The sequence below is a fragment of the Phoca vitulina genome, unplaced genomic scaffold (genome assembly GCF_004348235.1).
Source record: "Phoca vitulina isolate PV1807 unplaced genomic scaffold, GSC_HSeal_1.0 scaffold4, whole genome shotgun sequence".
In the NCBI taxonomy this organism is placed as follows: Eukaryota; Metazoa; Chordata; class Mammalia; order Carnivora; family Phocidae; genus Phoca; species Phoca vitulina.
This window is the reverse complement of record NW_022589707.1, coordinates 8,071,401-8,093,551: the sequence shown is the minus strand read 5'-3', so window position 1 is coordinate 8,093,551 and position 22,151 is coordinate 8,071,401. Positions and strand designations below refer to the sequence as shown.

At 36.8% G+C, this 22,151-nt stretch overlaps 1 protein-coding gene and 1 non-coding gene across 3 annotated transcripts in view; both read left to right on the top strand.

Moving 5' to 3' along the window:
• UBN2 (ubinuclein 2) overlaps positions 1-22,151 on the top strand; it is an 84,993-nt gene that overhangs the window by 11,146 nt on the left and 51,696 nt on the right. For both annotated transcript variants that reach the window (XM_032401479.1, XM_032401477.1), the window contains exons 3-6: positions 12,185-12,286; positions 16,238-16,375; positions 17,054-17,157; positions 19,814-20,303. In XM_032401479.1, coding sequence (XP_032257370.1) covers positions 12,185-12,286; positions 16,238-16,375; positions 17,054-17,157; positions 19,814-20,303 — 834 coding nt within the window. The remainder of the gene's footprint in view (positions 1-12,184; positions 12,287-16,237; positions 16,376-17,053; positions 17,158-19,813; positions 20,304-22,151) is intronic.
• Positions 4,256-4,308, top strand: LOC116631171. The gene has a single exon (XR_004299116.1). It is a non-coding gene; the product is annotated as a U7 small nuclear RNA (small nuclear RNA).

Sequence of the window (22,151 nt, the reverse complement as noted above, 5' to 3'; positions counted from 1 at the left end):
CATCTTGAAAGATCATGTCATTCTGGAATTGGATATAAATTCAGTAATCTAAATGAAAGTGCTTAGCCCAGTATCTAGTGCCTAGCAGTGGCTCAGCTAAGACTGTTTGAATCTGAATGACCTATGGAATAGGAAGACATGTATTCTGCCAAGCATTTATTAGCATTTCTGAAATCACATTATGACTTTAAAATTCACTTACTTTGGGACGCCTGGGTGGCTCAGTTGGTTAAGCGACTGCCTTCGGCTCAGGTCATGATCCTGGAGTCCCGGGATCAAGTCCCACATCGGGCTCCCTGCTTGGCAGGGAGTCTGCTTCTTCCTCTGACCCTCCCCCTCTCATGCTCTCTCTCTCTCATTCTCGCTCTCAAATAAATAAATAAAAATATTTAAAAATAAAAAAAATAAAATAAAAAAAATAAAATTCACTTACTTTACCATATAGACTTTGAATACCACATTTAATGCTTAATTCTATGTGATTTTAAACTCTCAGAGCCCTAATAGCTTCATATTTATTTTAAAAGGGAGGATAAAGGTAGATTTGATGGTATAAGAGTAATTCTGAGCAGTCTTCTAAATAAAGCAGTTGAAAAAAAATAAAGCAGTTGTTCAAATGGAGTTAATACTGTTTTCAATCAAAAACAAAGTATATTTATAAAAAGTCTTGATTTTCTTGTTATAAGGCTTTTAAAATGGATTTTGTGCTGATATGTTTTAAAGAATGGCAAAGCTTTTAATTTAATTTAATTTCCAGTATACTTAACATACAGTGTTATATTAGTTTCAGGTGTACAATACAGCGATTCAACAATTCTGTACTTTACTCAGTGCTCATTATGATAAGTGTACTCTTAATCCCCTTCACCCATTTCAGCCCCCCCCCCCCCAATTCTGGTAATCATTAGTTTGTTCCTTTATGGTTAAGAGTCTGTTGGTGTGCCTCTTTTTTCCTTTGTTCATTTCTTTTGTTTCTTAAATTCCACATATGAGTGAAATCATATAGCATTTGTTTTTCTCTAATTGACTTATTTCACTTAGCATTATATCCTCTGGATCCATCCATGTTGTCCCAAATGGCAGGGTTTCATTCTTTTTTTTTTATGGCTAAGTAATTTCCATTGTATATATATATACCATATCTTCCTTATTTATTCATCTACTGATGGACACTTGGGTTTCTTCCATAATTTGGTTACTGTAAATAATGCTGCAATAGGAAATGGCAATATTTGGAATAACTGTAATTTCCAGTGAGTGACTTCTTCACAGTAAATACTGCTCAGTTGAGTGGAAAGGAAATATGCTTTTACACTTGAAATAATTATGGCTTGTTTAAAAAGTGTCCTCAAATATGAGACTGACACAAGTGGATGTGAGAAAACATTTATGCACTCTTTCTAGGAGGTTTAAGAATTCTCTAGTTACTCATATTAGATGATCATCTACACTTGCTGAGGGGTTAGTGCTTCCTTGGGAACTTCCTTGGCTGGTTTTCCTCTATATGTTTTGGCCTTGTGTTAGGTCTGGTCCATAAAGATCAACATGGTAGGACTTTGGGTAAAACAGTTTGGATAAATACTTGTTAACACCACCACAAAAGAAATTCCACTTATGAAGCACAAGTACCAGTGTATTTAGCTTTATAGGTCAACAACATTACTATATATAGTATGAGACTACATATACAGCAAAAACATAACCTTTTAAAACAAACTGAGGTTGGGGGGGTTTTAAATACAGGGCAAGGAAGAATTCTTTAGTAATAGTTTTTTGTTTTGTTTTGTTTTGTTTTGTTTTTTTGCAGTTACCAGTTGTAATCACTTGCCATGACATGCCCTTTCAGTTACTTGACCCCTTTTAGTTAAATTCTCTTCAACTTCCTTAAATCCATTAGGAACAATTGAGAATCAGCAGTTTTAGGGTATTTGGAAGGAAGGCCCTATATCCTAAGCGGTAATTAAAGAAATCTGTTTGGGGCGCCTGGGTGGCTCAGTCGTTAAGCGTCTGCCTTCGGCTCAGGTCATGACCCAGGGTCCTGGGATCGAGCCCCGCATCGGGCTCCTTGCTCGGTGGGAAGCCTGCTTCTCCCTCTCTCCCTCCCCCTGCTTGTGTTCCCCCTCTCGCTGTCTCTCTCTGTCAAATAAATAAAATCTTTAAAAAAAAAAAAAAAGAAATCTGTTTATACTGTATCTGTGCTGTTAAGTCAGCTCTTGGTTGTCTTTCCACTGACTTAAATTTCTCCTCTTTTCTATCAGTAGGTTAAGAAAATCAACAGAAGTGGAGAAGGATAAGGTTGTGACTGGGCTGGGACAAATAGGGAAGCTTGGTGACCAGGAGATATTTTCTTCTCAGTTATAAGACTGGAGTCTTAGCATTCACTGTCAGGCTTCCTCTGTCTTCCATAGGTGATCAATGAACGTTGCTTATTAGTTAGGTTTCTTATTACCTGGAGGCAACTGGGGGAGGGGGTCCTGTACTAAGAACATCTTTTTTTTTTTTTTTTTTTTAAGATTTTATTTATTTATTTGACAGAGAGAGAGAGAACTAGTAGGCAGAGAGGCAGACAGAGGGAGAGGGAGAAGCAGGCTCCCCGCCAAGCAGGGAGCCCAATGCGGGGCTTGGTCCCAGAACCCCGGAACCATGACCTGAGCCGAAGGTAGCCACTTAACCGACTGAGCCACCCAGGCGCCCCTCTCTATCTTTCTCTTTCTTTCCTTCCTTCCTTTTCTTTTCTTTCCTTTCCTTTCTTAGGTTTATTTATTTATTTTAGAGAGAGAGAAAGAGAGAGCAGTGGGTGGGGAGAGGGAGAGAATGTTCAAGCAGACTCCTGATGAGCACGGGGCCTATGGGGGCTTGATCTCAAGACCCAAGAAATCACCACCTGAGCCAAAACCAAGAGTTGGATGCTCAACTGACTGAGGCACCCAGGTGCCCCTTGTTTGTTTTCCAGGTTAGTGTTATAGTGTAATCAGACAGCATTGACTTGAAACACTGATTATCAGGTTAAACAGGTACTAATGATTCAGTAAGTCATTTTCTTCTGAGTCATAGTAAACCAGTGCCCTAGGGGAATAGATTTAAAGTGGGTTCTTCATTTTAGGTGTAGCAAAACCCAAGGTTTTCTTCTTTAATTTGGGAAATAAACTTTGTGTTTTTATCAGAGGCATTTATCGTGTAAACCGTGAAACATCAACAACTGCAAAGGTCCAGGGAACTTATCAAATAAGACTTTGATTCTACTGCAGGGAGTCTCCATGCTAAGGCTGCTGGAAAAGAGACCAGTTCAAAACAGGCCTAATGGGGAGGACACTGTGATATAATCCTTTGCCAATTTATCTTGAGTTCCTTTAGGTGAAATTTTAATATTTGTGAATAGTCTTTTTGGCAGTTCTCCAATGTTTGGTTTCAGTTTATACCATTTGCGTATCACTGGACTTGAGCATAATTGGGGAACTAGAGAACTAGAGGGTGGAGAATAGAAAAGTGGAGGTGAGGCAGAAAGGGCAAGCCAAGGGAGAAGTGTTTCTAGGAAGTGTAGGAGATGAGAAAAAGTAAATCGAGGCCAGAAAACTGTACTCTAGTGGCCTCTGTGATGAAGGAAGGAACTGTGATGTGCCTGACCGTAAATGCTTTGGCAGAAAGCCATTGATAGGTAAAGACTATTTAACCCCGGCTCTTGGGGAGGAATTTAAGAAAGAGCTCCTCAGGCGTGAGTGAGTCAAATACAGCTTGTCCACAGCTATTTCCCACGGTGGGACTAGGAAGCAGAACTGTATACTGAGTGAAAACCCAGTGGTATTGAACATGTGGTGGTCCAGACCTAAGAAAATAAAATTCTGAATAGGTAATACATGTACTTAACAAAAATTCAAAAGATACAAAGAGGGGAATAAGAGGTAAAGTAAATCTCCCTCCTAAACCTGACTCCCACCTAACCAGTTCCCTTCTCAGAGATCATCACTGTTGGAGTTTCTTTTCCTAGAGATGTATTTATATAAGCATTTCATATTTCAAAGATTTTGTTCCCTGTAAAAGAATATATAAATACAGATAAACAGAAGAAAATAAAAATCGCCTAATCATCTATAATCCCACTGCCAGGCGTAACCACTATTAATAGTTGGATGTGTATCCTTTCAGGGCTTTTAAAAATGATTGTGTGCTTTCAAGAGTGCTCTCTTGCACTTAAAAAAATTATTTTTAATCGTCCAAGTAACACGTGGATACATTCCTATTATTAAAAACAAATTCAAAGTGTTACAGCTCTTTTACAATTTGTCCAGCAGGTTTCCAGTTCCTACCAAAAGAAAAAAAATTCAAATGATACATACTAAGCCAAAATCTTCCTTCACCACTGCCTCCAATCATATCCCTTCCCTATTGGTCATACCGGTGGTGATCTGCTTGTTAAAATTCTTTGAGCCATTTTAGATACATCTGTAGGCATATATTACTATGTTGTGTTTCTCATAAATGAGATCCTACTGTTTGTATGAGAATTAAAAAAGCATGATCTTGTTATTTTAATGTCATCTCCACAATTACCCGTTAAGTTGGACACTGTCACATGCTTAGTGAATATTACCTTTTCTATGAATAGCCTGAACGGTACATAGCATTTGGTAAACTGCTTTTGTTGCCTTCTGTATTATTAAATATTCCTCTACCACATTACTTTAAAATGGCTGTTAACGTTGAATGCATGTGTCATAGTATATGTAATTTATACCTTCATTATTGTTATGCTATAATTGATAGGATGCTTGGTGAAGATCTTAGACTTGTAAGATCCTTTTTTGAGAAGGATTATTATTAAGATTAATACTATTACTGTTAAGTAAAGCTTTAGCCATTTTGTTTACTATCATTGATTCACATTTACTTAATTAGCCATTTTATTGCATGTATTAGATTATGGATTCATAACTATTAATAACAGCTATACTTTCCTGTGGTAACTGCTGACCACCTTGACTTGACTTAAATGTTCCTAAATCTCTCTAGTTATGCCTTGTTTGTACTTCTGCGTATGTGTGATTGTGCCCATTCCGACAGAACCTATTTGCATTTTAGTTTTCCCCAGGTAAGTCTACAGGTAGCTAGCTGTGCCTAGACAAAAAATATGTTAGGAGAGCTGAAGAAGATCATTTTGATTTTAAGTAGAAAGCATCAAGGAGAAAAAATTTAAAACTTACTAGCTGGGAAGGGTGGGAGAATTCAGGGAGGAGTAAGATTATTCCCAGTAAGGGGAAGGCGGAGGAAAGATAAGCTTAAGTGTTTTTAGGAGGAGAGTGGACAGATAGATTGAATGGATCCAAATGTTCAAGTTGGAAAATTATAAGAAAAAGTTGGAAAGGTAGTTTAAATCAATATGTAGTAGGCATTTAATTAATGCCATATTAAAGGTTTTTGATTTATTTTATAATAGCTGAGTTGCTTCTGAAGCATTTTGAGCAGGGGAATGATATATGAAATGGTATTTTAGAAATACTAGATGATATTATGCAGGATAGGTTAGAATAAATTAAGGCATTCATTACATTTAAGTGAAAGACAATAGCCGACATTATAGCAATGGCGGGTGGAATGGAAAGGAAATTGTAGATGTGAATATTCACATGAACAAAGGTTTGTGGAGAGAGAGTTGAAGTAAAATCATCACGAGGGGTTCTAAAAATCAGCACTATTGATAGATAATTTAAGTACATATAATTAATTCATTTTAATTGTACAATTTTATGGATTTTGACAAATTACACAGTTGTATAACCACTACCACAAACATGATTTAGAACAATTTCATCTTCCCAGAAAGTTCCCTTTTACCTCTCTACAAATAATCCTCTCCCTTTAGCCCTGGTCCCTGGCAATCTCAGATCTACTTCTTGTCAGTATAGGTTTTTTGTTTGTTTTTGTTTTGCCATTTCTAGAGTTTTCTTTTCTTTTTTTTTTTTTTTAAAGATTTTATTTATTTATTTGACAGAGAGAGACACAGCGAGAGCAGGAACACAAGCAGGGGAGTGGGAGAGGGAGAAGCAGGCTTCCCGCAGAGCAGGGAGCCCGATGCGGGGCTCGATCCCAGGACCCTGGGATCATGACCTGAGCCGAAGGCAGACCCTTAACGACTGAGCCACCCAGGCGCCCCTCTAGAGTTTTCTATAAATGGGAATCTTAAAGTCTTTTGTGTCTGGCCCCCTAGCATGAATTCAGCCATGTGTTGCATGTTATCAACAGTTCCTTCCCTTGTATTGCTGTGTAGTAATCCTTTTATATGGGTGTATCACAGTTTATCCATTCACTGGATGATGGGCATTGGGTTGTTTCTAATTTTTGGCTGCTATGAATATAGGTGCTCTGAACATTAGCATACAGGTCTTTACGTGAACATATGTTGTCATTTTTCTTTACTAAATAACAATAGTGGGATTGTTAGGTCATATGGGAAGCGTATGTTTAATTTTATAAGAAACTGCCAAACTTTTTCAGAATGGCTATATCATTTTGCAGCAGCCACGTAGGAGACCTTACTAGCTCCACATCCTTGTGAACATTTGGTATCATCAGTCTTTTTTAATTTTAGCTAACAATGGAGTTTTAAGGCAGAAAAATAGAATGAATGAAGTGGGAATGTCAAGTGGGAGAAGCTAATTTGGAGGTGACTGACAGTGGAGACACTGCTTCAGTTTTTGGTATTGAGTTTAAGATGTCTCCAAGTGGGAAAATAACCCCAGAGATTCTGTAACTTCTCTTACAGAACTTAAAAAAAAACAAAAAAAAGATTCGTTTATTTAGAGAGAGAACAAGTGCGAGTGGGGGTGAGGGGCAGAGGGAAAGAGAATCTGAAGCAGACTCCCCGCCGAGTGCGGAGGCCCCACTTGGTGCTCGATTCTACCACCCTGAGATCATGACCTGAGCCAAAATCAAGAGTCCGACGCTCAACCGACTGAGCCACCCAAGCACCCTTCTTTTATAGAACTTTTAATAGAATGGCACTTTGAAGTCAGGGAATCATGAGCTCAAGATTGGCTCAATTACTTTCCCTGTGATCTTAGACAGGTTATTTGCCCTTTCCAAGCTTTAGCTTTTCCCATTTGTCAAATATGAAATGTAGGTAGTTACACTTAGAATAACGTGCTAATGCGGGGTGCCTGGGTGGCTCAGTTGGTTAAGCATATTTCTATATAGCGTAAGTTCTTAACAGATATTCTTGAATCTAAGTAGTAGTTCGAAATAAGCTTACATAGAATTATCAGGTCAAATAAGGTAAAGGGTTTTAGAAATTGTTTTAGTATATTTCCATTATGACATTAATACTTCATAGAAAGTTTGGAAAATAAAGAAGAAGCAAAAGAAGAACATTCAAGAGTATGGCAGAATTCTTGGCAGATTCTTTCAGATTGCTTTCCAAAAGAGTTTCATGCTATACTGTTGCCAGCAGTGCTTGAGTGGTCCTGTTTCTTCTCCATTTTGCCAGAATTTAAAAATTTTATAATTTGATAGATGATATAAGTATCTTTAATTCCATTTATTTGATCTATTAATTACTTTCCACTGAGTTGTAATGTTGCCTTTCTCGTGTTAAATTCTTACATACTAGGTTAAGTTTCTGAACATTGTCCATTTATGTTTATTTTTATATTCCTAGTATAACGATTTTAACTCCCATACTTTTATTTATTTTTAATTTAATTTAATTTTTAAATTTTAATTCCAGTATAGTTAACATCTGGTGTTATATTAGTTTCAGGTGTACAAAACAATGATTCAGCAATTCTGTATATTACTCAATGCTCATTAAGATAAGTGTACTCTGAATTCCCTTCACCTGTTTCACCCATTCCCCCCCCCCACACCTCTCCTCTGGTAACTATCAGTTTGTTCTCTATAGTTAAAAGTCTGTTTTTTGGTTTGTCTCTTTTTTTCCCCTTTTCTTCATTTCTATTGTTTCTTAAATTCACATATGCATGAAATCATATGGTATTTGTCTTTCTCTGACTGACTTATCTCACTTAACATTTTACTGTCTAGATCCATCCATGTTCTTGCAAATGGCAAGATTTCATGCTTTTTTATGGGTAAATAATATTCCTCTGTGTGTTGGTGTGTATATACACTACATCTTCTTTATCCATTCATCTACTGATGGACCCTTGGACTGCTTCCATAATTTGGCTATTGTAAATAATGCTGCAGTAAACATAGGGGTGCATATATCTTTTTGAATTACTGTCTTCATGTTCTCCAGGTAAATACCCAGTAGTGGAATTACTGCACCATATGGTAATTTTATTTTTAATATTTTGAGGAACCTCCATACTGTTTTCCAGAGTGGCTGCACTAGTTTGCATTCCTACCAGCAGTGCACAAGGGTTCCTTTTTCTCTGCACCCTTGCCAACGCTTGTTTTTTGTGTTTTTTATTTTAGCCATTCTGACAGGTGTGAAGTGATATCTTACTGTGATTTTGATTTGCATCTCCCTGAAGATGAGTGATGTTGAGCATCTTTTCATGTGTCTGTTGGCCATCTGTAGGTCTTCATTGGAGAAATGTCTGTGCATGTCTTCTGCCCTTTTTTCAATCAGATTGTTTTTTTGGTGTCGAGTTGTGTAAGTTCTTTATATATTTTGGATACTAACCCCTTACTGGATATGTCATTTGCAAATATCTTCTCCCATTCAATAGGTTGTCTTTTTGTTTTATTGATTGTTTCCTTGGCTGTGCAGAAGCTTTTCATTTTGATGTAGTCCCAATAGTTTATTTTTGCTTTTGTTTTTCTTGCCTCAGGAGACAGATCTAGAAAAATGCTGCAATGGCTGATGTCACATTATTGCCTGTGCTCTCTTCTAGTATGTTTATGGTTTCAGGTCTCAACATTAAGGTCTTTAATCCATTTTGAGTGTTTGTATATGGTGTAAGAGAGTGATCCAGCTTCATTGTTTTGCATGTTGCTGTCCAGTTTTCCCAGTACCATTTGTTGAAGAGACTGTTTCCCACTGTATACTCTTGCCTCCTTTGTTGAAGATTAATTGACCACATAATCATGGGTTTTTTTCTGAGCTTTCTATCCTGTTCCATTGATCTATGTGTCTGTTTTTGTGCCAGTACCATACTGTTTTGATTACTACAGCTTTGTAATATAACTTGAAATCTGGGATTGTGACACCACCAGCTTTGTTTTTCTTTTTCAAATTTGCTTTGGCTATTTGGGGTCTTTTGTGGTTCCATACAAATTTTAGGATTGTTTGCTCTAGTTCTGTGAAAAATGCTGTTGGTGTTTTGATAGGGTTTACATTAAATCTGTAGATTGTTTTGGGTAGTATAGACATTTTGATAGTATTTGTTCTTCCAGTCCATGAGCATGGCATATCTTTCCATTTGTATCATCTTCAATTTCTTTCATCAGTATTTTATAGTTTTCAGAGTACAGGTCTTTCACCTCCTTGGTTAAGTTTATTCCTTGGTATTTTATTATTTTTGGTGCAATTGTAAATGAGATTGTTTTCTTAATTTCTCTTTCTGCTACTTCATTTTCAATGTATAGGAATGCAGTGAGTTGGGGCACCTGGGTGGCTCAGTCAGTTAAGTGTCCAACTCTTGGTTTCATCTCAGGTTATGATCTCATGGGTCATGAGATCAGGCCCCGTGTTAGACTCCGTGTTCAGTGGGGAGTCTGCTTGAAGATTCTCTCCCTCTGACCCTCCCCCCAAATGTGCCCTTTCTCTCTCTCTCTCTCTCTCAAATAAATAAATAAATCTTAAAAAAAATGCAATAGATCTCTGTAAATTGATTTTATTTCCTGAGACCTTACTGAATTCATTTATCAGTTCTAGTAGTTTTTTGGTAGAGTCTTTAAGGTTTTCTATATATCGTATCAGATCAGCTACAAATAGTGAAAGTTTTACTTCTCCCTTCCGGGTTTGGATGCCTTTTATTCCTTTTTCTTGTCTGATTGCTCTGGCTAGGACTTCCAGTACTATGTTGCATAAAAGTGGTGAGAGTGGATTTCCTTGTCTTGTTCCTAATTATAGGGGAAAAGCTCCCTATTTTTCCTCATTTAGGGTGATGTTGCTGTGGGTTTATCATATATGGGCTTTTTTTTTAATGTTGCTAACTGCTATAACTTTAAATATATTTACTGTGTGACAGGGCTAGTATTCTTCATTTGTTTTTATATTTTTTCATGAACTAAGTTATTTTTATATTAGTTTTCATATATCTTTGGGTTTTTATATTCTTTTTAGAGCTTTCTCTCTGGGTTTTTTTTTTTTTTTTAATGTTATGTTAATCACCATACATTACATCATTATCTCCCTGGTTTTTGGGTGAAATAGTCACTCATGTACCTAATTGCTTGTATGTGACTTTTCTTAACAGAATAACTCCTATCCTAGAAATACCTCTTTCTGTCCCCCAACTTCTGATTTTGGGTTTTGTTGGGGTTTTTTTTGTTTTGTTTTGTTTTTTGACTTCTGATTCTAATGGTAGATCTATAACCTAGCTGTAAGGGTTCCAGTTTGCAGACCTGGCAAATGGAAAAAATTAGAACAACTTATTATGTGTGTTGCATGTAAGCACACACATGCTGAGTATATATGTATGTATATGTATATATGTTACATATATGTCTGTATGTTTAAGGTTGCCAACTAGTATTTCTTGAGAAGGATTGTTGTTTTGAGATTATGTCTTTAATGGCCTTACTTAGCAAAATAAAAAAAGGGTTGTCACCTTGTGTTGGTCTTCAGAATTGTTTTTGAAATTTACCTAACTTGTAAAAGCTAAAAATATGGGAACCACTGCTTTATCTCACACCATAATGACTTTCTTGGTGGTAATGGTATAGTGTTGTTTTGTCCCCCCAAAAGCATACAATGAAGTCATAGCTTATGGGGGTTAGGTTTTTTAACATCTGTATGTAATACAAATATAACATTTAGTCAGAATTACTTTTACAAATTATGTTGGTGACATCTCTCAGCAGGTCCAGCATAACCATTTTTTCCATCAAACACTGGAACAGATCATTTCTTTGCATGGAAATAAGATAGAACAGTTTGTTTTTATTTAAGGGCCATGTTGCACAAAACTTATCCATCTTTCACCATTAGAATCACTTTACATTGAGAGATACGCACTGAGAATTGAAACTGAATAAGAGATTCACATCTTGCATCCCATGCTTCCTGCTGGACTTACTCTGGTTCAGTGGTGGCGTGTTGGTAGGCAGAATCCTTACCGCTTACTGTTTTCTTTCCTTTTTCTGAGCATTTTCTTCCTCATGGCCCACTCCTGTGCTAAAAACAATCAGGGGTCAGGAGGTGTTAGGAAGATGCTTAGAAAGTATAGTTAAATTCAAGTGAATAGGGCGCCTGGGTGGCTCAGTTGGTTAAGCGACTGCCTTCGGCTCGGGTCATGGTCCTGGAGTCCCGGGATCGAGTCCCGCATCGGGCTCCCTGCTCGGCGGGGAGTCTGCTTCTCCCTCTGACCCTCCCCCCTCTCATGCTCTCTGTCTCTCATTCTCTCTCTCTCAAATAAATAAAATCTTTAAAAAAAAAAAAAAAAATTCAAGTGAATATATTTGAATATCTAAAATGAGTCTTAGAGACTGAACTAAACACTTGTTTTAGTAGTGCCACAATAATATTAGTAGGTGTCCTGCTCACTTAAACTACTTATAACAAGCTTATATGTGACTTTTAGTATACAGGTAACATTTATACCAAAGATAGAATGAGTTCTTTATAACTATAATAAAGGCTTCTTTAAGTATGACATGAATGGGGTGCCTGGGTGGCTCAGTCAGTTAAGCGTCTGCCTTCGGCTCAGGTCATGATCCCAGGGTCCTGGGATCGAGCCCCTTATGGGGCTTCCTGCTCAGGGGGAGTCTGCTTCTCCCTCTCCCTCTCCTCCTTCCCCCTGCTCATGCTCTCTTTCTCTCTCTCAAATAAATAATAAAATCTTAAAAAATAAAGTTACTTTGTCCCCTCCTTTTCATACCCTACTCTTTGAGAGCAAGTCCCTAAATACAATTTAACATTCAAAGTGTGGGGGGACTTAAATTCAACCTCTTGAAGGTCGGGATTATCTAAAGAAATTACTTGGAATTCTTTTGACAGGTATTTTTTAAGTTTATGGAAACAGCATGAGTACTGATATCAGTCTAACATATCTGTTTTTTGCAGGGTGGGAAACCCCGTAAACACCGGAAGGATCGGCTACAAGATTTAATTGATATAGGCTTTGGCTATGATGAGACAGATCCATTTATTGATAACTCAGAGGCTGTGAGTAATGTATCTTTAATATAGCAGCAATTCTTTGTTTGGGATAGAAGTCAAGGATAAAGTTACTAAAATAGTTCAGTATTTGTTTTTACTAACCAATCTTTTGTTGATGTACATCTAAATTGTTTCCACTTTTATGTGCTTACAAACAGTTGAGCATCTGTGTACATTTATCTTTGTGTACTTGAGTAAATATGTAAGATAATTAGTGCAAATATATGTATAGGATAAATTTCTAGCAGTGGGATTTACTGATCAAGGGTATTTACATCTTGAATTTTTATTGATATTTCCAAACTTGGGCAGGTGTATTTTCAAATGACCTGTAGATAAGAACCATATGAACTTGAAGATTGGAGCTACTGGGTGGAAGTTAATCTGGCAGACATCTTTAAAATGTACTTTATTTTTTTGTTGCTGCCAACCCTTACTACACTGGTGGTGACTGAATGCCATCCTTTACTGCCTGTCTGTTTTGATCACGCCCTGCAGCTTTTCCCCTGGAGTCCTCTTTCTCTTATAAAATGAAGAGGAATTTAGGAAAGCATTTAAGGACTGTAGCAGTCCATTGACCACATAGCAAGTGAAAGAGGGCATATCGTGTTTGGGAGTAGGTAAGGTATATGTTCTTACATTCTTCTCAGTGCACTAAAGTAATCTAAACCCTGGACTTATGGTATCCTCTGCATTGTACAGTGATTACTTAGAATATACAGAAAGTGACACCAAGGTAAGCATTGTAGTATTACCCACAAATCAGTATTTCTTTTTCCTGGCTTCTATAGATGAGTACAAGGCATACAGTGGTAGGAGAGTGATACGTAGAACTTCCAGCAGGGCATAGTGGATACCCTGTGATACTCCTAAGTTATTTTAGTGTCTTGACGTAAACTGGTTTACCATACCAGATAGCCTGGTCTATAGGAGTAGAATACTGACAATGCCCTTTGGAGTAGAGAAGTCTTCTTGTTACCAGAAAGGTTGACAAACCTTTTTGTAGGTTAAAGGATGAATGTTTTTAAGAGTCTTGACCTTGATATGAAACACAAGTCAAAATTCCTAGATTCTAGACTTGACTCGGTTTCTAAAGATTTCTAAGGAAATCTTGTAGCATTACCCAGTTTTCTCTGCTACAGTCAAAATATTTGAATAAAGTGTTTTCAGACTGACTTTTGCAACCCATAATTGGATTATATATCAATTTAGAGAGTGTGGCCAACATTTTTAATGAAAATGAAGTAGAATAGAATAGGAGTTACCATAGCAAATCATAGTAGATTATGTGTTTTTTAATGTGTATATGTGTGTGTGCATGCACTGGGTTTTGATGTGTAATGTATTTTCCACTTGGGTGGTGGTGAAGAAAATTTGAAAGCTACTGCTTTAATAAATAAGGACAAATTTTGTAGGTATAAGTTGTTGTATAGAAATTTTAGAATTAGTTGCTGACATTTAGAGGACAAGGTAGGTTCCTGCTTTGTAAGAGGAAATTGAATTAGAATACATCTTGTTTATTGACTTGCCAAATAATTTTGTATCATTATCTTTAATAGATTATTGGGTTCTTTTTATGAGATAATTCAGACATAAGACAATTATAATCCAACCAAATGATTTTCTTTTCTTTTCATTGATTGTATTACCAGTAAGCTTTCACTGTTTGTAATTATTTGATAGAGAGTGAAAATAATCTGGTTCTATTTAATTGTCAGAATCATGTACTACTTATTACTATAAATACCTGAAAATAAATGCTTTTGAAGATTATTTTTAGTCTCACTGATATTGCCAAATTTTGTAAAGACTAAAAGAAAATGTTTTTCTTTATTATTAATAAATTATAATACCAGGCATGAATAACACTTTTATTTAGGTTGTTTCTTTTAAATTTCACTAGATGTTGTCATTGTTACACAACCCCAAAGTATTGATGTTAAATGATTTCCTCTGGGTCACAATTGCCAGTCATTGAAAGGATCTAAATCCAGGTCTTCTGATTTTCAAGTTCAGTGCTCCATTGCCTCTTAACACATTGTACTTAAAAGGCTAAATTAAATATGCATAAAGAGCTTGTTCTCCTGAGGAGTGTTCCGATAGGGAAAGCTTAGTAAAATACTGCAGCATACAGATGTTGAATACACCCATGTTGCCCTATAATGTAGTGATGAACCTGTTTCCTGTCGGAGAAGCTGCTTGGTGTAGTGGATAGTTTGAAATACAGCCAGAGCCTCTACCATAAGCTTAAAAAATTATTCTGGCAAGGTTCTTAACCTCTAAATTTGGTTTTCACTTATAAAATGGGAATAATATTTGTCTTTTTTGCCTCAAAGGTATCAGGAGGACCAAGTGAAATAATTTATATGAAGAAGCATTGTAAATTATAAAGCAGTGTAAGCAAAAAGTACAGATGTGTTTGTCACAATTGCACATTTCCAAAAATAATTACTACAAAGTCATTTCACTTTTGATTCTCTGCTCTTCACATCACTCCTTTGCTTGCAGATAGTACTGGACCCTTTCTGAAGGTTTTACCAATAGGTCTTTATAATAGCCCATCAAGTGAAGCAACAAGAAAGCAATTCATTCCTTTTCTCCCCCCCACTTCATTACTTTTTGATTCAATATGATTAAACTGGAAATTCTTTCTTTTTCTATTCACCATTTAATTGAAAAGGATACAGGTTAAAAGCAAAATTTTTGTACTTAGCCTTAATATTCTTACAGTAACTAGTACATTCTCTGTATTCCTTGTCCATGGCAAAGGATTCTCCTTAAAAATCTAACTTTCTTAAAAATGTAAAATATGAAGAACCTGTAAGTAGCGTTCTGGGGACCTCCGGTAGCAGGTATCTAGCTCTGTTAGATAAGTAGTTCCTTTTCTCTCAACCACTATGGACTCCATCATTTGGTGAAGATTGACTTTCATTTAAAGTTTGCTTTTTGTCCATTTTCATCAGGTGAGAAGTGATAAACTTTAAAATCCAAGCTTAGAGGACATCATCTTAAGTGGTATTTTAGGTCTGACTGTCAGTCTAGTTTAGATAATTTGCATCTCTTGTTCCAAGCAAAGTACCTGGCTCATTACAGTGTATGCTTACTGAACTGGGCAGTTTTTTTCTGCTTCCTTTTTAAACACACATGCTATTTTTGTTTTAAAAATTTTCACCTTGGGTGCCTGGGTGGCTCAGTCGTTAAGCGTCTGCCTTCGGCTCAGGTCATGGTCCCAGGGTCCTGGGATCGAGCCCCACATCGGGCTCCCTGCTCCGCGGGAAGCCTGCTTCTCCCTCTCCCACTCCCCCTGCTTGTGTTCCTGCTCTTGCTATCTCTGTCATATAGATAAAATCTTTAAAAAAAAATTTTTTTTTCACCTAGAAGCTTAGAGCTAAGACAGAAGAAATAACTTTGTTATTCTTTATAATCTCCTTATGAGTAAAATTATATACTGATATGATAGGAAATGAAATTTATTCTTTGCCTGGACATTTAGTCATCTGTTTTAACTTGTTTCAATTTCTCATCAGAATCATTTGTTCTTGGGGTGCCTGGCTGGCTCAGCTGGTAGAGCATGTGACTCTTAGTCTCTAGGTTGTGAGTTTGAGCCCCATGTTGGGTGTAGAGATCACTTAAAAAATACATAAATATTTATTTAAAAAAAAAAAAGAATCCTTTATCATTAAGAATAGTAGTAGTGATCTTTAAATTTTTCTCAGCAGATGATAGATAGAATTTGCGTTGTTATTCCAGAATTTCCGTTCTTTATAAATACTGAGTAATCCAGGCTCATTTTTATCCCAGATATTAACTTTTTCTAAATTTATTCCACAAACATCCTCATTGCATTCAGCTTTGTAGTTAGGATTTAAGAAGATGCTGACATAGTGATTGAATTTCTTTGAGATGTTTATAGAATTAATAATAGGCTATGTCTAAAACCTTTTTTTTAAAATATAGTATGACGAGTTAGTTCCTGCTTCTCTAACAACAAAATATGGAGGCTTTTACATCAACACTGGCACTCTGCAGTTTCGCCAAGCTTCAGATACTGAAGAGGAAGATACCACAGACAACCAAAAGCACAAGCCGCCCAAAGTAAGTTTACCCAGCATTGCAATAGTAATGAGTGTTCAGTTAATAGGGTGTACTTTTTAAATTAACTTGTGAATGTAAGGAAAAGTAAAATGCTAACATTGTTTAATGAATCTATAGTTATTTACATGCTTTAAGGTAAAATTATGTAGATAAGGGGAAATTGATACATCATAGTAGAATTGTATTTTCTTTTAAAACTTCTCTCTCCATATGTGGTCTAATAATCTACTGTTTGGGGGTTAAGGGTAAGTTTCTAGGATAAGTTAAGACTTGGTATAGAAATAGGGGCGCCTGGGTGGCTCAGTTGTTAAGCGTCTGCCTTCGGCTCATCTGCCTTCAGACTTGGTATAGAAATGATTAAAAGCCATTACCTTTCCTAAGATGTAATTTATAAAGCTAATTCTATGGAATGTATATATTGTTTTAGGAAACATACAGAGTGTCCTTAGTTAAGTGTTTCTTGAAGTGTGATCCAAGGACTTACTTGTACCAGAATCACCAAAATGTTTGTTAAAAACCAGGCAGTGTTCGTAAACCCCAAGAATCTACATTTATAACAAGCACTCCTAATGTACACTGAACTTTGAGAGAAAACACTGCCCTGGATGGTAGATTGATAACATCAAAGAGTAACCCATTGATACTCAGATAAGTGATACATTCTTCTATCATTTGCAGATTCCCAAAATAAAAGAAGATGATATTGAAATGAAGAAGCGGAAGCGGAAAGAGGAAGGGGAAAAGGAGAAGAAGCCAAGGAAAAAAGTACCCAAACAATTGGGGTACGTAAAATTAAACATTATAAGGTCATAGCATGACTAGCTGCCCTTTTAGGAAGATATATTTAGCATTAATTCATTCAGCTTAGCTGGGTCTAATTTAATACTCTATTTATAAATGTCAGTGACTGTTAACTTATATTTTAATAATATATTAAGTATAAGTTATTAGTAAATAGAAAGCTTTGTCATCTTAATTTTTTTTTTTTTTTTGCACATATATACTTTATTAAATTTTACTAGTATTCTGTAAGGGAAAAACACACAGACGAGTAGGCTACATTGAAGAAATCTTATTTTTATAAGAGAGTTAAGCCTTTAAGATACTTCCAGGTATTATCTTCAGTCATGCTTCTTACCTTTATTCTTGAACTCCAGGTAATATTCAGCCCCTACAGCTACCACAAATGCAGTAAATCCCCATTTGAATCCTTTTAACAATGCACCAACAGAGGAAACATTGTTTGCAAAGGCACCCGTGTATCTCCAAGCTCCATTGCGCCCCATGGATCCCTAACCCGTGTGCAGTCAGCTTCTCCTGGACAGTTTCTAATGGTGTCCTTTCTATCTTCCATTGTTTATAATCTGGAAGTTCCGGAGCGCCTGGGTGGCTCAGTCGTTAGGCATCTGCCCTCAGCTCAGGTCATGATCCCAGGGTCCTGGGATCGAGCCCCGCATCGGGCTCCCTGCTCAGCGGGAAGCCTGCTTCTCCCTCTCCCACTCCCCCTGCTTGTGTTCCTTCTTTCGCTGTGTCTCTCTCAGTCAAATAAATAAATAAAATCTTAAAAAAAAAAAAAAAATGTAAAATCTGGAAGTTCCAGTTTACTATGGCCATGTTCATGCCCATATCTTTGGGCCATGTGTGACAGCAATCTGACCTCTCACGACACCCAGTATTCAATGTCATCTTAGATTTTAATTAATTAATTAATATTGTATTGATTGATTGATAAGTAGAAGGCTTTATCATTTTAGAGACTCATGGTGTTTTAGATCAGATTTACATATTAGTTCATTAAGTATTTTGCTCATTACAACTTTTTGCCAACAAGAACCAGCTTGAAAAGATGGTATAAACCTTGAACAAATGTTTTAAACTTTTTGTGCTAGAACTAAGCTAATTAGATGCCTGGGGATTGAGGATTGGCAGTAATCTTTGTGTGAACAATTTATAGTTGTTTTACTATTTAAAAAGTCAGTTATTTAGCTCTGCTTCACACTTATAACTTGTACAGTGTAACTTCACACTTGTAACTTTAGGTAATGATATTGTCTCTAAAAATCAAGTAGAATTTCTCAAAAAAGTTATAAGAATAAAATGTTTGTACCATGCATTCATAAAATTACCAGTTGTTCTTGGTTCTCCATGACTTTTTTTGGAGAACTAAGGGACAGAAACTATGAGAGGCTTGATTTTCTTCCCCTCCTTACCAGGGGAGGTGCATCTGAATTTTTTGGGTTATCAGTATTCAAAAGGATATAGGGAGGTATTTATCATCCTGTAAGCATGAGATTTTAGTGACCCTGGAGTCATTAAGTAATTAAGGAAAAATATATATTACTAATGCATTTATTATTTACAAGTAAGCTTCTTTGGGAACAAAGTCTATAATGCCTTTTATTGAATTTGTCATTTTCTCAAATTCATAGCTTATTCATGCAGCAAATATTTATTAAGTACTTGTATACCAGGTATTGTTGTGGTTTGGAGTATATAACAGTAAATGAAACATGGGCTTCCCTTGAAGGTACAAATCATCTTTTTTGATTCTGTAGTGCGCATAGAAGAATATAAGCCATAGAATGTAGAAAAGATGTCTAGAGAAAGTGATAAACTGAAACCATCTTTTCCCCATGGTTTCTGTAGGGAGAACATTGTCATAGAAAATTACCCATATATAATTGCCTCACATGGCTGTTCCCAGAATGGAAAGCGAAAATGATCAGAAGGTAGCAGCAGATAGAATAGGGTCTAGAAAGATTTTGCATTTCTTTGGCAGTTTGTAGCACAAACCACCTGGAGTTGGAGCGCCTGGGTGGCTCGGTTGTTAAGCATCTGCCTTTGGCTCAGGTCATGATCCCAAGGTCCTGGGATGAAGCCCCACATCGGGCTCCTTGCTCGGCGGGGAGCCTGCTTCTCTCTCTCCCTCTCCCCGCCGCCCTGGTCCCCCTGCTTGTGCTCCTTGTCAAATGAATAAAATCTTTAAACAAACAAACCCCACCTGGAGTACCAGCTTAAAGTTGTACTTGTGTGAGCTCTGGTTGTAAGCAACTCTATTTTCAGCGAAAGTGTGTTTCTTTACTTGGTTAATTTCTTAGGTGACCACTTTAAAGAAGTGCTTAAGAATGTGAGCATTCCAAAAGGAGTAGTAAGTTTAACTTCATATATTCTCATAAACCTGAGCTACATTCAGTTTTGTTTCTTTCTGTTAACTTTAGTCCATTCATTTTCTTCACTCTGATAGCCATTTACCTGTCGACCTTTCCTCAGTGACAGTCCAGATGATGAGGAAGATGCTTTGATAAAATGATAATTTAATAAGAAATTTGCTCTCCCACCTATCAGATGATTGTTTTGATGATCTGTGTCTGCTTATTTACATGAGGCTTTAAACATTAAAATCATACATAGCCTAACGGATGACTTTTTTCTTCACAGAGTTGTGGCTCTAAATTCCCACAAGTCTGAAAAAAAGAAGAAACGTTATAAAGATTCTCTTTCTCTAGCTGCCATGATACGAAAATTTCAGAAAGAGAAGGATGCATTGAAGAAGGAGCCTAACCCCAAAGTCCCAGTGAACTTAACGACCTCCTCTCTGAATAAACCCCCCTCCACTGCTGTAGCGTTGGGAAATGATGTCCCGGACTTAAATCTGAACAGTGCTGATCCAGACCTCCCCATTTTTGTTGGCACAAATGAACATGAACTGTTTCAGGAAGCTGAAAATGCCCTAGAGATGCTAGATGATTTCGACTTTGACAGATTACTGGATGCTGCTTCTGATGGTAGCCCCCTCTCTGAGTCAGGGGGAGAGAATGGAAACACCACCCAGCCAACCTATGCCTCTCAGGTTATGCCCAAGGTAGTGCCTACACTCCCAGAGGGTCTACCTGTCCTTCTTGAAAAACGCATTGAAGACCTCCGTGTAGTAAGTGTAATAATCCCCTTGTTTCTTATTTGCTACATGAACTTAACAATAAATGCTTTTTGTAAGACAAAAATAATAACCCACAATTCCAGCACCCATATAAAGAACTTATAATTTTCTATATTTCCTTTTAGGCATTGGCTGTACACATAGGCCTTTGATTTTAAGTAGAAATATGTATAACTAGTTATAGCATCATATGGGTGATCGTTTTATTATTTTATTTCATCTTATACATTTTTTAAAGATTTATTTATTTTAGAAAGAGTGAGAGGATGCTTACACAAGCGAGCATGAGGGGGGAGGGGCAGAGGAAGAGGGAGAGAATCTTCAAGCAGATTCCCCACTGAATGCGGAGCCTGAAGTGGGTCTTGATCCCAGTACCTTGGGATCATGACCTGAGCTGAAATCGAGTCGGACACTTAAACGACTGAGCCACCCAGGTGCCCCTCATCTTATAAATATTTTTCAGCATAGGTTTCATAAATACAATTTTTATTGTAAAAAAAGTCGTGTAAAGACAATAGAGGGAAGATAGGAGCAAATAGTAACATTTCAAAAGTATACCTGAACTTGGTCCAAACTGTATTGGCATCTAGTTCTTTTATAATTGATTTTTCCAGCTATTCCTTTCCAGCTAATCACATTTAGTAAGCATGCACTGTGTTCCTATTAGGACAAACTTGAGAGCTGAGCTTTAGCATGTCACATTAGATACCTCTCTAGATTGACTTGGCTTCATAATCTTTGTTTAACTAGCTGCAAATCCAGATAAATGTCATCACACTTATCCATTTAATCTCAGGGAGATAGTATTTTGACTTAAAATAACATGCCAGTGGGCACCTGGGTGGCTCAGTGGTTAAGCATCTGCCTTTGGCTCAGGTCATGATCTCAGGGTCCTGGGATCCAGCCCCAGGTCAGGCTCCCTGCTCAGCAGGGAGTCTGCTTTTCCCTTTCCCTCTGCCCCTCCCCCCTCGCCAAACCTAGCTTAAAATGCCCTTTCTGATTATTTTGATTATTTTATTTTTTTAAAGATTTATTTGAGAGAGAGAGAGAGCATGAGAGGGGGGAGGGTCAGAGGGAGAAGCAGACTCCCAGCTGAGCAGGGAGCCGGATGTGGGACTCGATCCTGGGACTCCAGGATCATGACTTGAGCTGAAGGCAGTCACTTAACCAACTGAGCCACCCAGGCGCCCGATTACTTTAATGTGTTTATTTGAACCCATGCCATATTTTAGTCCTAATTTTTTTCCTGACTACAAAAGTGAAATGCACAATACAAAATGTATTATCATACGTAGGGAAAGATCCCCCATAATCTGACATTCCCCACTCCCAGCAGAGATAACCACTATTAAATTAATTTATTTTTCTAGATCTTAATCCATGCATTTGCAAATGGTATAGTATTATAAAAAATAATTAATGGGGTGGTAATGTATGGACTATTCATCTTGCTTCTTTCTCCTGGGATTATAGTAACCCAACTTAAGTCACATTTTAAAATTTACTAATCATCTTTATATTTACTTCTCATAACTTTTCCTAAAATTTAAATATCTGATTACAGAATATTTAGATTTATTTAATTTTTCTGGTAACTGGCACACAGATTTGGTTTAGCAATTCTGTTTTTTATTATTTAGCATTTCTTCTGAAGTGACTTAATTTTAGTTCCCCTGTATTTTTACTTATTTTAATGTACTTCATTAGTCCAGAACTTAGCAAAGTCTGTTAAAATATCTCATTGCCAGTATTTCTTAGGTTATAAATTGTGTTTACCATCGTTTTTGCATTATTTCCATGATGTGTTGTTTGACCTATAAAAGTCTTGATCTTTGTGAT